Source organism: Myodes glareolus, chromosome 10 (assembly GCF_982192425.1).
Source record: "Myodes glareolus chromosome 10, mMyoGla1.1, whole genome shotgun sequence".
NCBI lineage: Eukaryota > Metazoa > Chordata > Mammalia > Rodentia > Cricetidae > Myodes > Myodes glareolus.
This window is the reverse complement of record NC_142035.1, coordinates 86,574,360-86,591,114: the sequence shown is the minus strand read 5'-3', so window position 1 is coordinate 86,591,114 and position 16,755 is coordinate 86,574,360. Positions and strand designations below refer to the sequence as shown.

Genomic DNA, 16,755 nt, shown 5'->3' with positions numbered 1-16,755 from the left:
TGGACTCTTGAATTTAGTAGTGTATCTGCTTACTGTGATAACGTAGGTAGCTTCAGCAAAAGTCTTCATTTCTCAGACCTCTAGGGTCTGAGACAGCTGCTTTCTCCAGCCCTAGAGACAATGCTGTATAATAGTAGAGAACTGGATTCCAGGTGTTCCTTGTGCTGGTTTCACATACTGAGAGGTTACGTTTCTGTAAGGTGTCTGAGGCTGCTTTGGTAGGGAGGCATCATTTTGGATCATGTTACTATTACTCTTTCATTACCACCTTTGTGTTTTTATGTAGTTATCCTTTTCCTTATGTTCTGGCTTGTCTTGTGGTCTTATTGCTGTTGGCAGCTTGATTCTTAGGTTTGTAGTCTTTGTTAAAATCACACTCAAGTCCCTTTCACTATAGCAAAACTGTGGTTACCCAGAAGGCCATTTGATTTTCTGGTTATCTAAGACCCTTTGACTCACCTCTTGTGGAAGGTTTTCTGTGTGATGATGAGGTCTTCTGTTACTACCATGATAACTACTGTCTTCAGGTTAGGACTTGATGGCCCCTGGATTTTACCTAATAGCAAAGACACTCTGACTCACAGTGTTGAAAGCAGTTATTTTCTTAGTGTCTTTGGTCCTGTTGTTCTCTGTTGCCTAATAACTGGCTGACTTCATTTCTGCTCATTGCCATTCTGGTAACAGGTAGTCGTCAGTAACTGTAAGCAGAATGCAGTGGTTAGTTTGCACGCAGGGTGAGTGGCTTGGAACTCTCAGTGAAACTGTACCTCGGTAACTTAGATTTGCATGGTATATCCAGGCTATTGAATGTGAGGGTTAGTTGTCTGTGCCCAGAGCTATAGAGGAAGAGGGAATACCCCAGGAAATATGATTACCACAGAGGCTCTGCATTTTAGCAGAGACGCAAGAGCTAAGGCTGAGTGGGCAAATGACTGCGGCACCTGTCACAGGTCTTCTTTAGTGACAGAATTTAGGCCAGAATTCTTCGTTTCTCCTGAAGCAGAGTGCAGGGAAAATGTAAAGTTTATGTATTTAAATCAATGAGAGTTTATTCCTGCATTGTTACTACTGATTTAAGATTTCTAGTATTATAGATTTAAAACAAAAGAAGTGGCCGTTCTCTCACTTCAGGTTTCTTCTGTTTCTGATGTAGAAAACTGAGACTGAACACAAGAGCAGTGCAGTCCCCTTGTGTCACATGTCCCAGAAAATGGAATCGCTGGAAGTTAGGTACCCATCTCCACAGCAGCCTACGCACATGATAGACATGTGCCTTCTGAGTTGTTCTATGTGGGGTCTTGACAGAAAGCACATTTGTAACATTGTTTACTTTTCTCTTTAAGTGATTGTGACGAGTACAAAAATATCAATTCAGCTACCCAAGCCCAGAAGGCTTGACAAGATGCTGCTGACTCAGTAGCTTTAGACTCTTTTTGAAAAAAGTATGCTTCTAGTCTTATCATAGATGATGAAAATATGTTTTGAAGCACTAGGACTATCATGTTCAGGATGGTAAAAGTTTCAGTGTTTGTGAATTTTAAGTTACTTTTGTTTAAATATCAAGAAAGTGATCAATTTCGCCAGAGTCTATTTTCTGTAAGATGTGTAATGCCTGGCATGGTACACATTTAATACTGATCTCTTTTTTTCTCAAGAGAAACTTTAGAATTGAAGTTTGTTGAAAGGTGGTGTCACCTTGGGGAATGTCTCATCTCTGACTTGATAGATGTGTTCTGCATAAACTTGGTCATCTCATCTATTTACCTCTGCTTGCATCTAATTCTGTCTAGTGTTTCTGTGAAGGAAGAATTTCTTACATTATCTCAAGTGATTCCCAGGAATAGGCGATATATTTCATCTTACTAGTAATCCTTAAAATGGCAGGAGGGTTGCTTTTGTTCCCCTTCTAGTTTAAGATCATTGCTGTGCTTTGTTTTGTTTTGTTTTTTGAGTGTCTCTAGTTAACCCTGGTTGTCCTGGAATTTGCTGTGTAGACTAGGGAAGGCTCAAACTCAAGGGTCTATTGTCCTCTACCTGGCAAGTGCTGGGATTAACTATTTGTGCCACCATACCCAGCGATCATCGCTGTATTTAAATTGTATTTTTGTCTTCAGTTGTCAGGACAGCTACTGTGTAATGATCTCAAGTCCTATTTCTTTTGTGAGGAAATGGGTAGCAGCTTTGGGCAGAGGAATGAGACACTTTCAGCAGTGTATGAGACAACGCTGACGTTAACAGTGCAGTTCTGCCCTGTAGGTTGTGGGATATAGCTATGGAGTTTGGAGTGCTGAGCTGGTGGTGCGTGCGGCAGTGAACAGCTAGTCGCAGAGAGACGAGCCTCTTGCGGAGCTGAAGCTTTAATTTACAAACTGACGGCTTCCGTGTCATCGCTCACTGTAGGACAAACACAGTGAGTGGCTACTTTCTCATGTAGCAAAAAGCTAAATTTTGCAGATTGTGAATAATTTTTATTAATTATGGTTTTCTGCTATCATCATTACTGTGTCTGAGATCACTTCATGTTTAAATTCAACATTATTTTATATTCTAACTTATGTTCTAACTTATGAACCTCCATAGAGCTACAGAGTATCTTGGGTCAGATTTCAATACGAAGATACATTTCAGGTTGTGTTTGGTTTCTGAGATAAAAAGGCAATAAATAACATTCACTCTCTTGATACCGTATTTTTTTGTTTATAATTTAAAATGATAACAACAATCAAAAAAAATCTTGCCTGTGGGTAAAGATGTTTACCGTCAGTCCTGAAGATCTGAGTCCCACCCCCTGGATCCACATGGTGGATGAGAGATTGTGCTCCTCCACATTGTCCTCTGGCCTGGCCTGTGCGTGTGCACTGCTGTGGTAGGAAAGTGAATGGCCACATAGGCGCTTATATTTGAGTGTTTAGTGTCCATTTGGCAGACTATTTGGGAAGGACTAAGAGGTGTAGCCATGTTGGAGTAGGTGTGGCCCTATTTGAGGAGGTGTGTCACTGGAGGTGGGCTGTGAGGTTTCCAAAACCCATGTCAGTCCCCGTCAGTCCCCTCTCTCCTCCTCTTCTTCTCTCTTCATCCATCTCGGCAATAAGATGTCAGCTCTCAGCTACTGCTCCAGCACCAGGCCTGCCTGCCTGCCACAGCGCTCCTGACCGTGATGGTTATGGACTGACTGACCCTCTGAAACTGTAAGCAAGCTCCCAATTAAATGCCTTCCCTTATAAGTTGCCTTGGTTATAGTGTCTCTTCACAGCAGTAGAACAATAGCTAAGATATGCGCATGTTCTAAATGTCCCCCAACAATGCATGTGAAATAAGTAAAGCATAATAATTTTTTTTAAAAAGCTAGCCACTTAGAACTAACATTAAAACAGTTGGTGGTACCCACCTTTAACACCTGCAGAGGCAGGTGGTCTCTGTGAATTTGAAGCCAACCTTGTCTAAATAGTTAATTCCAGGTCAGCCGGAGTTACATATCTCCTTCCCAGCCACTGACTATCAGAAACTCATTGAAGTGAATGGTGAATACAAGTTTCATAGGTTCTATGAGAAGCGCATAGCCGCAGAAGTAGCTGCTGATGCTCTGTGCAAGACTAGAAGGGTTATGTGGTATAAATCAGTGGTGGGAATGACTAACAAGATTTCTCCTGAAGCAAGGTGTCCACACCTACATGGCAGAATGTGCTCACTATTGAATAAGGGGCATTCTTGTTATAGACCAAGAAGAGCTGAAGAGAGGACATGCAAGTTTCTTCATGGATGTCAGTCTAAGTGTTCTCAACTTGGTTAAAGGATAGGAAGATATTCCTGGACTGACAGTGCTTGTTGGTTTGTGCCCAAAAGAGCTGCAGGATCTGAAAGCTTTTCAGTCCCTAAAAGAAGGCAATGAACACCAGTATGTTGTCAAAAAACCCCTAAACCAAGAAGGTCAGAAGCCTCCTGTTACTCCACGTGTCAAAAACAAGGAGGAGGCTGCAGAATATACCAAACTTTTGGCCAAGAGAATGAAGGAAACCAAAGAAAAACACCAGGAACAGATTGCCAAGGGATGTAGGCTGTCCCCGCTGAGAGCTTCTACTTCTAAGTCTGAGTCCAATCAAAAATAAGTCTTTAAGAGTAACAAATAAATTATCAAGACCTTTAATAAAACCATTTAATTTGATGTTAAAAAAATCTTCTGATTGGAAGATAATTGACATTTGAAATAAAAGTAGCATTTAATTGTTGACTTGAGTTGAAATTTTACATCCTCAAAATGTATTATTATTAGTTCTGGCCCTTTTTCTCACACTTCCCTAAGCACTGTCCACTATCAATATGTTGAAGCCTTAACATTTTTTTGAAGCCAAGAGGGACAGTACAGTATAGCTTGGGATTTACAGAGAAGATGTAAACTCAAGGAGACTGGCTTCTGACTCTTGCCTCTCTTGTCTTTTATTATAAATGTGGCAACTACTATTCCTAGCATGCAGTGTTCCTTTATAATCTCTGTGTTACCACTATTTGTCCCAGGCATGCTTGTCTTTACTCTTTATGATAGTGGGGATTGAACTCGGGCCTGGAATATACAACAGAAATGCTCTGTCATCACACTGGAACTCAGCTTCTATGCTTTGTAGTGGGCTCTGCAGCTCTTTCCACATCCTTTCCTGCAGTCCCCAGGCTCCTAGGACCTCTTGCTATAAGTACAGTTCCATTGTGGCAATATTATTAGTGTTTCATTGACGTACAAATACCACATTTGGGAAGAAGCTGGGGTTGTGCTTACCTGTTCGAGTGTGAGTGGACTAAATAAGAAAATTTATTTTTAAAATAAAACTAGTTTTTTTTTGTCATTAAAATAAACTGCTTTTCCAATAGGCTAACCCTTTGGAGATAGAGTGTTGATCTTATTGACATGGATAAAGCTCCAATCTGTAGAGATAAAATGTAAAATGCATAGTGCAAATGTGTGCATGCATGATGGAGTGTGTTAAAACAGAATCTCGCTCTAGTGCCCAGGCTGACGTTGCATTCATGGCAGCCTTCCTGCTTCAGCTTTCTGGACTTAGAGGCATGAGCCACTGCGCCTGTCTGAAGTGTGTGTTCTGAAAGAATAAACTCCAAAGCCTTTATTGACTAGCCACTGCCTGTGTGTTCTCTGCCATCTGATAAACATCCATATAGACAGATATTGGGAAAAGCTTTGGTAGTGTGAACTCCCCTCTCCTTACTTCATTTCTGTCAGACTATACCAATTCCTTGATGCCTTGCAGAAACTGATTGTCTAATTCTTACTAAAACTCATCTCAGGGAAATGAATAAAATGCAGATATTTTAGCAAAATATATTTTATAGCCACAGCTACCAGTATTCCTCTTCCTCCTCTCTGCTGGAATTCTCTCCTGTACTCCCCTGGGAACATTCTCTCCAATAGTGTCAGCTTTTGCTTATTGTATTAAGTGGGGGAGTTTACTGTGAGCTTACTGCTTTCTTCCCATATTTTTGCTCATAAAATGATATTTGTGTTTCTGTTCACAAAACGATTGAATCCCACTTAATTCTGTTTCTTTAAGCAACACATACCTGTAATGTGACGGCCGGCTTGTTGGGGTTTCTGTCCCTCCCAGTACCCCAACAGCCGGCAAGCAACAAAGAAAGTCACACACAGGACTCCATAAGGTTATAAACTGATTGGTCCATTAGGTCAAGTTACTTGTTAGTTCTTATGACTTATCTTAACCCATTATTCTGATCTATGTTAGCCATACAGCTCCGTGCCTTTTTCAGCTGGGCAGGTTACATGCTGCCTCTTCAGTGGTCTGCACAGGAATGGCAGAGGAAGTTTCCGCTTCCCAGAATTCTCCTGTTCTCATTGCATCACCTCTACTTCCTGTCTGGTTTTCCTGCCTATACTTCCTGCCTGGCCAATCAGCGTTTTATTAAAATATGATTGACAGAATACAGACAATTCTCCCACACCACATACCTTTGCTCAGAATTGTAGTTTCCTCATTAATGTCAATAACACGTGCAGTTTTGTTTCATGTTGAAACAGGGTCTGTGCTTATTCTAGGTTGGCCTAGAGTCGCCCTGTCTCCACCTCCTGAGTGCTGGCTAGGATGACAGGCTGTGCCACCATTCCTGGAGGATAACTCTATGACACGTTCTGAAGACTGTCGTGTCTGTTTGCTGCATCCTCAGTATTAATGAATATGGTTCATTATAAATGCGATAGTTGAATTTCAGTTGAGCATCAGAGCACCCCCTCCATCCCGGAGACACTCACTCCCTCAGTGACATTTGATAAATTCTGATACCAACAAATACAGAGTTTTCCAGGTTAGTTTCTCTATTCACATAAAGTTTAATACTCTGGTTTCATTTTGAGTAGTGGATGAGTTTGAAGACCAGGACATATGCTCATTGTATCTTAGGCGTGAAGATGAATGGAACTGGTCCTTCATATTTTAGTTTCAAAACTTCCCTGTCAGCCTCTTGTTTAAAGGTAAAGGTCACATTTTCAGACCAGACGTTAGTTCTTGGAGAGAAAGGGTGAATGTTTAAGGCTTTACTTTAAAAGATTTAAGGCATTACTTTAAAAGAGTTTTGAGGGCTGGAGAGATGGCTCAATGGTTAAGAGCGCTGCTTGCTCTTCCAAAGGTCCTGAGTTCAATTCCCAGCAACCACATGGTGGCTCACAGCCATCTGTAATGAGATCTAGTGCCCTCTTCTGACCTGTAGGCACACATGCAGAATAATACTGTATACATAATAAATAAATAAATCTTTAAAAAAAGATTTTTGAGTGGGCGAGCCTTTCTCATAATTGATTCAGAATGGATGATGTTGCACTGAGCACAAGCTAGGTGAGTGACTCTGTGTAAAAGCAGTGATTTGAAGCCAGCATCCAGCTGTGAAGAAAAGGGTCTAGTGCTTAAGTTTTTTTCTGAGAGACGCGCCCTCCAATCTGTGCTCAGGTGTGATGGAAACGAGGGCGGAGTCAAATGGGGATGATGGGCTGGCCCTCCCGTTCTCCATGCCCTTCTGTGTTCATGGCCAGGGAACGTGGGACAGCTGCTTGAGATAACAGGAATTCAAACGTATATTCTGTTTATTGTATTTGTACAATTCTGAATTTTTCTTTTGAACCCATCTTGCTGTCATGTGAACATGTCGGTAGTATCTCTGAATGTCATAGTATTGATCACTGAGGCCCTGTGAACTCTTCTGCCTGAACAAGCCCAAATGAAACTATATGAAGAGTCAAGGAGGTGAGGAGCTAGTCATAGACTAGGTTTATGGAGCACTTGTCAGGACTGAGGGCAGGACCAGCCCTTCCACACAGGCTGTTGTTTATAGAAAACATACTGAGAGAAGTTGTTTACTTTCTCCGTCCCTTCTACCATCATTCGTCCTAAGTTTTCTTTTTCATTTCCTTCAGGTATCACTTTTTAAAACAACAACAGCAACCCTTCTAAAGCTGAGTACAGTGGCACAGGCCCTTAGTCCCAGCACTCATGAGCCAGAGGCAGGCAGATCTCTGTGAGTCAGAGGCTAACCTAGTCTACATAGTAGGTTCCAGGATAGCCAACACTATATAGAGAGACCCTTTCTCTAAAATTAACTAATTAATAATACTGATAATAATCCTTAAAAACCTTTTAAAACTTTTTGATAATGTCAAATGGCCAGTTTGTGATATTTAATCTTTTCTGAGAACTTCAGGATAATGAACTGAGATAATTAGCCACATTCAAAGATCTCACTCATATGTGAACACCATTGAAAATCTGTTTATACTACTGTTACCTCCAACAATGGCTGACAAACAAAACCCCATAATTTCTTTGTTCAAAACATGATGGTGAAAGTGTAGGCTTATCTCCTGGGTGGTGAAAGGGTGTCCTTTTTATGGGGCATTGGGAATACTACCTGATCACACTTGATAAGGATTTCTCATATACTATTGTGTCTTCTCTCACTTTTTCCCAGATTTTGTGCTAGCCCACGACCAGAGCCCTCTGAGCTGCTTTTGTGTTTACCTGAGTATTGAGACTGTGGGTCTTAGAAAATCTGCTCTCAGACATGCAGTGCTGCCTCAGGGCACCTGTGCCCAAGGAGTGCCTCTGCAACAGCTCTCAGCTTTCCGCCCCTGGGCTTGCTTCTGACTGCACTCACGCATTTAAGTGACAGGAAGCAACATTCTCAAAAGCTTGAGCTTTCAAAAATTTCAGACAGACACAGCCACGTGCCTATGGTATTGCAGTTGGTGAGTACAGCAGGGACAGGGGCCGAACTGTTCTGCTCTGGGCAGTGCTTTGAAATACCAGAGCTGTCTTCTAAAGAAAACTTTACCCAGTTCATGTGATCCAAACTGTCCAACCCACAGGCTTTTTCCTTCCTTCTAAGGACTGGCACAACTTTACGAGTGTTTGGATGTAGGTGTCCCTCCTCGCCAGCAGGTTCTGGATAGGAGCAGCTATGGGCACAGTGTGGCTCACTGGGCTCCCGCTCTGCCTCTGGTTCTGGCTGGCCATCACCCTGCTCTAGCCATCTGACCGAAGAGTATTCTAGCCTGTATCTCTTTAGTTCTGGCCTCCGCTTTTCCATGCTGCTGCACACAACACTAACAGCAGGTCCTGGACGTGGTGTCTTCACTGTGGTTCACTTCAGTAGAGCCTTCTGTGCCTGGTGCACCACTTAGTTTCCTGTGCTCTTTCCCTCTGATAAGTGTCACTCTTTAATTTTCCTCCTTTTTTTTTTTTTAAAAGTTTTAGGAGTTCTTTCTCTGGTGATGCATGCTATTTGGTGATAAGGAAGACTGAAAGCAACTCTAATAATTATTTGATTTTAAAACACTAAGTGTTCAAACAGGCACCCAGTGTTACCGTCTCTGTGCGATACTCACAATTACCTGCAGGACCCTCTCCCGTAAACCGTAGAACTTCCATCGCAGTGCCTTTTATGCTCAAGAAATATAGTTTGAAGACTTAAAACATTATTTTTATAAGCATTTGATAGTTTATTAAATTTTTTACTCTGCTTGTGTCTTCTCCAAAAACCTTGAACTGCATTAAAAAAAATTTTTTTAACCAAAAAGGCCATGCTAGTATGGGGTGTAATGTATAGTTGGTTTTCTCCCCAAAATTGGCCTTTATGTGATATTTTCATTGTCTGAAAAGAACCAATAACAATATTTAAAAACTTTTCAAGAATGTATTTAGTATTGACTTGAATGTTTTAAAATACATGTCGTCGTGAATATTTTACTATTCCAGCATGCTAAGTGAGGTAGCTTTCAGGTTCGGGTTCTTTAGAGACTATTAGTGGCAAAGTCAGTTAGAGCCACATTAGTAATTTGCAAATTAACCTGCTGTTCTTGATTCCATTAGCCCTTTATTTACAGCTTCCCTTTGAGGGCAGGGGGTGTAGTTCTGTTGGTAGACTGACTGGCATACATGAGCCCTTGGGTTCAGCCCCCCTGCATTGCATGTACTATGTGTGGTGGTGACACATAATATTTCCAAAACTCTAAAGACATCAGTTCAAGTTCATCCTTGACTACGCAGTGAGTTTGAGACTAGCCTGGGAGAACCTTGTGCGTGAGACCTTATCTCAAAAAGTTAATCAAAACTACTAATCTCAACTAGCACTAAGTTTCATTTTCTGCAGCATAGTCTCTATCAGAAAATGTCAACCTTTATTATCAGGACTAGCAAGCTGCAGCTGATTGAATTCACTTGAAAGTGTTAAAGGAAGAATCATATTTTCCTTTCTGCCAGCCACTGAGACAGGAAAGTCAGAGTCCAGCCAGGCCCCAGATGGTGGGGCAGACCCCCTGAGCCAGTGATGGGCCTTCAGTCCTCTTACTTCGCACGCTCTGTGCTGCAGAGAATGAGGACATTTGCTTGGCAGCATAGTGCTCGGTAGAGTGGAGCTGTGGGCACCGTCGTGCACTCACCATAGCCCTCACTCAGCGAGGAACGGGTGTATCTGGTGTATCTGGTGGTCTATCTCAATGACAGTGTTCACAGGTAAGGAGGGATAGATTATTATAATAATGAAAATATCCAAAAATACATCCTTTTTTTTAAAGCACAGTTCAGGAAGTTTATAATCCTTGACTTTAGATTTCCTTCCTTTGTTTACATTTTTCTTTGTTTTGTTTTGTTATTTTGAGACAAGATCTCACTTTTAGCTCTAACTATCCTAGAACCCACTATGTAGACCTGGGTAGCCTGGTAGCTCACAGAAGTACACTTGCCTCTGCCTCCCGAGTGCTGGGATTAAAGACACACATCACTATGTCTAGTTTAACTTTAAATTTCTTTTCCGTTTAATCAAACTTCTACTCTGCCTAAACAGATAGCATATGATTCTGTACATATATTTCTAAAATCTGTCCCAGCAAAGAAGTCCTACTCAATAGTTAGACATTTCAGTAATTCAGAATGCTTTTTGCTTATACAGCAGTTTCTTTATTTAAAAAACAAGGGTAGGAGAGAGAAAGTGTTACTGTAGATTGAACTGAGGGCCTTGCAAATGTTATTCAGATGCTGCAGCACTGCGCCAAGTCCTGAACCCTACTTAATGTTTCAAACTTGGATCGATACGTGATGTGTGCTTGAATAGTTAAACATCAGGCAGAGTTAATAATGGCCAGCAATGGACTGGTCAGTTCTGAGTACTCCGCATAGATTGATCAGCTCAGTAGTTGCTCGTAAGAGGCACGCTGTTGTCTCGTTCCACAGACCAGGACACCTGCCCAGCAGCATGTAAACTGGGCATGTGTTTAGACAGCGTAGCTCCAGAGTTAGGCTTCTGCCGCCAAGAAATCTGAACTGGCTCTAGCAGCTCATCCCTATAATCCTAGCATTTGGGAGGCTAAGCAGAACAGTGAGTTCAATGACCGCTGGACTACATAGTGAAGCTACCTCAAGGAAAGGATGTTGCCGGGAAGAAAAGAAGAAAGGAGATGGGGGGATGAGGGAGAGTGGGCTCTACTTCAGTTTTTAAATCTGTATGCCTCAGTTTCCTTCATATATAAAGCTTTTCTTATAGCAGAGGTCTCATTAAATAAAATGCCTATAAAGGTCTGAGTTCCTGATGTTAGGGTCTGTGCATTTTGTTTTCATTTGGTAGAAAAGAGTGGTTGAGCAGCTGCGGAAGAACCTGATAGTCAAGCAAGAGCAGCCGGACAAGTTCCAGATACAGCCATTGCCACAGTCTGAAAATAAACTACAGACAGCACAGCAGCAACCACTACAGCCACTACAGCCACTGCAACAGCAGCAGCAGCAGCAACAGCAGCAACAGCAACAGCAGCACGCCCAGCAGCCAGCAGCACCGCCCAGCCTGACTGCATCACAGGTAACCGAGTGGGTGAAGCCGCCCAGGCTGAGTTCTGGGGATTGATTGGTTATTGGTTACCTAGCACTGGATCCTATGTCAGCTACCCTAAACTCAACTAACATCAAACAAATTTTTTCTGGGTTTTGTTTTGGGTTTTTGCCATCACTGACATAAGGATCAGTTAAATGCACTGGCAGAACGAAAGAGCCTTCTAGGGAGCAAAAGTTAAATGACTGAGTTGGAAGTGTGGCTGATTGGTAGAGGGTACAGCTCGCATTCATGAAGCCATGGGTTTGATTCTCAGCACCTCTTAAAACCAGGTGTGATGGTTTATGCCTATGATCCCAGCCACTCTGAGGTAGAGGCAGGGGGATCAGGAAGTCAGTCACCTTTGGCTACATAAGAAGTTAAAGTTTGAGGCCAGCATGGGCTTCATGAGATCTTATCAAAAAAAAAAAAAAAGATTGAGGGAAAAAAAGCTAAAGCTAAATGATTTTCATTGGGAATGGAACTCAGCAATAGAGTGCTTGCCAACCATGCCCAAGTCTAACAACTCTAAACACACACACACACATGCACATACCTATCTGTGCATACATGCATGCTAAATGATTTTCTACTTGTCTTCAACAATAAAGACAAATCACTGAGCATCCCGCTGAGTTAGAGTCTTGCTGGAGACTTCTGGGGTGTTTATTTGTATTTGTTTTTACAGTGATTCACCTTCTTCTGAAATTGTTTTCCTGAAGTTTGTAGCAATTAGGCATGTAGCTGTTCCAATGTCACTTTTGGTACCATGTAGAAAGAATCATCTAAAAGGACGATGTGTTTTTATTATCCATAGAGATAACATGTTCATATCAAGTCCACATTCCTGAGAATGTGTGCGGGTTCTCCACTGGCGGAGGATCTGGGATGAGGGTGCAGGGGAGACTTAGAGCTAAGTGGGGCTTAGTGTTCTAGCCTGATGCAACTATGGAAATGTTTTACTGGAAGGGGCATTTAACCTAACACAGAATGTGAAGAGAGACTCAAGATACACTGAAAGGACATATTTGGAATTGACATTTGATTAAGAAAATTATTCAGACTTGACCTCTACAGACAGATATATATTATGAATGTACTTTTTTAAGAGGAACCGATGGGCCTGAGGAAATGGCTCAGTTGGAAAAGTGCTTACTGTATAAGCATGAAGGACTGAGTTCTACACCCAGCACCTACATAAAAAGGAATGGTGCATGGTTATCTGTGTTTCTTATTAATGGTGCTAGGGGAGCAGAGATAGGAGAATGGAGCTTGCTGGCCAGCCAGCCTTCATGAGTCAATAAGTTCAAGATTCCAGTGAGTAGTCCTGCCTCAAAACACAAGATGAGGGCTGGAGAGATGGCTCACCAGTTAACAGCATTTGGTGCTCTTCAAGAAGACCTGGGCTCAGTCCCCAGCACCCACATCAAGAGGCATGCAACAATTTGTAAGTCCAGTTCCAGGAAATCAAGTTCCTCCTTCTGGCTCTCCAGGCACCTGTAAGCATGGGGTGCACATACACACTCAAGTACACATGCGCACACACTAAGTGAATAAGTTTAAAAATAAAAGCAAAGTTGATGGTAACTGGAGAACGATACCTGAAGTTGGCCTCTGGCCTCCACTTGTCTGCACATCTGCACACACACATTTATCCAAATAAGTGGATAAATAAGTAAACAAACCATAATAAAAGAGGGGATGCAGAGACTTGGAAGTTAAGAGTACTCACTGATCTTACAGAGGACCCGTTTAATTCTCAGTGCCTACACAGTGGTACTGCCTGCCATCCGTAACTCTAAGTAGCAGCAGACTGTTGGCTTCTTCTGGCCTCTGTATGTACCAGGTATGCACATGCTGCACATATATACCTGCAGACAAAACCTCATACACATAAAATAAGTCAGTTTTTTTAGGAGTCTAGCTGGACATGGTGGCAAACACCTTTAATCCCAGCACTCTGGGAGGCAGAGGATGGAGGATCCTGTGAGTTCAAGACCAGTCTGGTCTACAAATTGAGTTCTAGGACAACCAGGGCTGTTGCAAGACAAACAGTGTTTTGAAAAACAAAACAATACAACAACAAAAAGATTCTAATGTGTTGGGGCTGTAACTTAGTAATAGAGTACTTGTCTAGCATATTTCAGATCCTATGTTCCATCCTCAATGTCTTAGGGTGTCTATTGCTGTGAAGAGACACCATGGCCATGGCAACATTTATTGGGTGGTTTGTAGTCTCAAAGGTTTATTTCATTGTCATCTTGGTGGGACATAGCAGCATGTAAACAAACATGATGGTGAAGAAGGAGCTGAGAGTGGAAAGGAGCTACATCTTGATCCCACAGGCTATAGGAAGTGATCTGAGTGTCACAGTGAGTGAAGCTTGAGCATATATGAGGTCTCAAAGCCCACCTGCACAGTGGCACTCTTTCTCCAACAAGACTACACCTCCTAATAGTGCCTTATAGGTGCCAGTTATGCTTAAACTACCACACCCAGCATAACAAAAATAATAATAAATAATAATAAAAATAATAGTAATAAATAAGACTAGTCAACAGTAGGTGATGGTCCTTGGATAGGGTATATTACAAAACCTTTAGAACTTTTGAAAGCTATGTGTTCTTCCCTAGGAAAAAAATGTATATTAATACTCAGTACACTTACTTTACATATTTTAGAGTGTTTTAGGTCTTCTGAAACACACCAACACTGAGTCTTAATTGTGTATGTAGAGGAAACCTACTTACTATTTGTAGACCTAGGACTAGTTCATGTACAACTTTTGTTTTGTTTTGTTTTTAGAGACAGGATTTCTCTGTGTAACAGCCCTGGCTGTCCTGAAACTCAATCTGTAGACCAGGTTGACCTCAAACTCACAAAGATCTTCCTCCCTCTGCCTCCCAAGTGCTGGGATTAAAAGTGTATGCCACTACTACCTGGCCATGTAGAATAGCCATGTATGTTTAAAGTGAAGGATTGAACCAACTATTAAAAAGCTAACAATGCCTAGAATTTGATAGAGGCTTCTGAATACCAGCATTCTACTCAGAGTTCTGCATATGCAGTGAACACTCTCTTCACTCTTAATCCTGCAATTTAGATTTTAGAAGGGAAAATTTAAGATATATTTAACAGGTAGTATAATATGCAGTGGAGACAAAAATGAACCCAGAGGTTCTGACTGAAAAAAAAAAAAAAGATCTGTTCATTCAGCTACTTTTCTTTGCTGCCAGAAAATACCAAGAAAGGGAAGGCCAGGACAGTATGAAACCTTGGGAGAAAAAGGAAGTCCCTGGGGCTGGGAGTTGATTGACCAGTTAGGAGCATTTGTTGCTCTATAGAGGACCGAAGTTTGATTCCCAGCATCCATGTGGCATCCTACATCTGTCTGTAACTCCTTTCCCAGGGCATCCAACACCCTCTTCTGACCTCCAGTGGCACCAGGCAAACACATGGTATACAGTATATGCATTCAGACAAACACTCATACACATAAAATAATAAATAAACCTAAAAAAATTTAAGTTCCTGTCTTCAATCAGAGAACTAGAGCATCAAACACTTTCCCATAATCACCCAGTACTATCTGTAAATTGCACATTTCTTTCCTCCAACAGGGTTCCACTATGTAGTTCTGACTGACCTGGAATTCACTGTGTAGACCATACTAGCCTCAAACTCAAGATTTTCCTGCCTCTGCATATGAGAGTATTTGCCTGGATGTCCATATATATACTGCATGCATGCAGTACCTACATGGGCCAGAATAGAACATTGGATCTCCACTGGACTTAGAGCCAGCTGTGAGCTGTCCAGACCCCCAGCCTACCTGCCTGTCTTCCTTCTCCTTCCTTCCTTCCTTCCTTCCTTCCTTCCTTCCTTCCTTCCTTCCTTCCTTCCTTCCTTCCTTCCTTCTTTCCTTCCAGGCCCGCTGAACTTTCATAGCTTCTCAGAGTTTGCTTACGAGTTTACTTTTCCTGGGGTTTTCAGCAGAGTTAGGTTAGGTTCTCTTTCCAATATGCAGTTAGATCAGAGAGTGTTTCCATAGAAAGAACAGGGCAGAATTGTTTGCTGATACACGGGAATTTACTGTTTTAATAGTCCAGTCCATGTTACACAATGAAGAAAGATTTATAAACAAATACCGAATTGGTAGCTTCTGTCCACCTCCAGAACAGTGTTGCATAGCTTCTCTCCATCTGGGAGCATACCTGATATATTCAATTGATTTATCTAACCTTGATTTTGTATTGTTTTGTTTAATGCAAAGGCTTAATGCTAAAATCCAAAGGCCCTCTAGGATTTTTGTTGTTGTTGTTGCAGTGAACTCCATTCAATGTTTATTGACTGCTAGACGGTACACAAAGAGCAACAGTCCCTGCCAAGAGCCTGGCATATTATTATAATTCATTTTCATTCATTTTGTAAGTATTTATTGAGTCCACACTGTGTAAGCACTGAGTTAGGAAAGTACTGGTGAAGGACTGTGAAAACACCACAGAAAAGGTGACTTTCATTAGAGGAGCAACAGTACTTCTTAGAGGAGGAGCCGTTAGACAGGATCTTGAGCAGTGAATGAGATTTCTGTGGAGGAGCAGAAAGTGAAGATTATTAGAGATGTAGAGATTAAGACAATTAAGAAATAGAATTTGTAGAAGTAAATTTGGAACCTGTAGAAGACCTCAGTGGCTGAAAGTGTGTATTGTTCTTGCACAGGACCAGAGTTCACTAACTACCGCTGTTGTCTAGCAGCTCACAACAGCCGTGCTTCCATTTCCAGGGCATCTATCACATTCTACCTCCACAAACACCTGCATTTTAACACAGGCGGGACACGAGGAGGCAGGAGGAGGCATGGGTTTTGCTGCTAAGAGGCTAAAAAGCCTGTGCTTTTCTTACAGAAGATGGAAGTTCAGTTTCTCAGCTCCAATGTTAAGTAACTCACAGCTGCCTGTAACTCCAGTTCCAGGGGACCTGATACCCTCTTCTGACCTCCCCAGGCACTGCAGTTATATACGCAAATCCCCCAATCAAACACACATATTTACACAAAATTTTTAAAAAAGTAAAAATAATCGTAGAGCAGGGCAGTGGTGGCATATACCTTTAATCCCAGTGCTCAGGAAGAAGATAAAGGAGAATCTCTGAGTTTGAGGCCAGCCTGATTTGCAGAGCTAGTTCCAGAATGGCCAGGATTACACAGAGAAATCTCTCTTTTAGAAAAGAAAATGCAAAGCCAGTGTAGTGCTGTAGTCTCAGTACTCAGGAGGATGAGTCAGGAGGATGGAGAACTCAGGACCAGCCTGGGCTCCATAGTGAGTGTGTCTCAAAACAGCAAAAGTAAGCAGAAAACAACAAAAGCATGCCTTTTATCTTAGTTATTGTTCTACA

The 16,755-nt window shown here is 41.8% G+C and overlaps 1 protein-coding gene across 21 annotated transcripts in view; it reads left to right on the top strand.

Annotated features, from left to right (window-relative positions):
* Phf21a (PHD finger protein 21A) overlaps nt 1-16,755 on the top strand; it is a 165,772-nt gene that overhangs the window by 118,971 nt on the left and 30,046 nt on the right. For all 21 annotated transcript variants that reach the window (XM_085696618.2, XM_085696613.2, XM_087911380.1 and 18 more), the window contains one exon: nt 11,125-11,352. In XM_085696618.2, the coding sequence (XP_085552744.1) occupies nt 11,125-11,352 (228 nt within the window). The remainder of the gene's footprint in view (nt 1-11,124; nt 11,353-16,755) is intronic.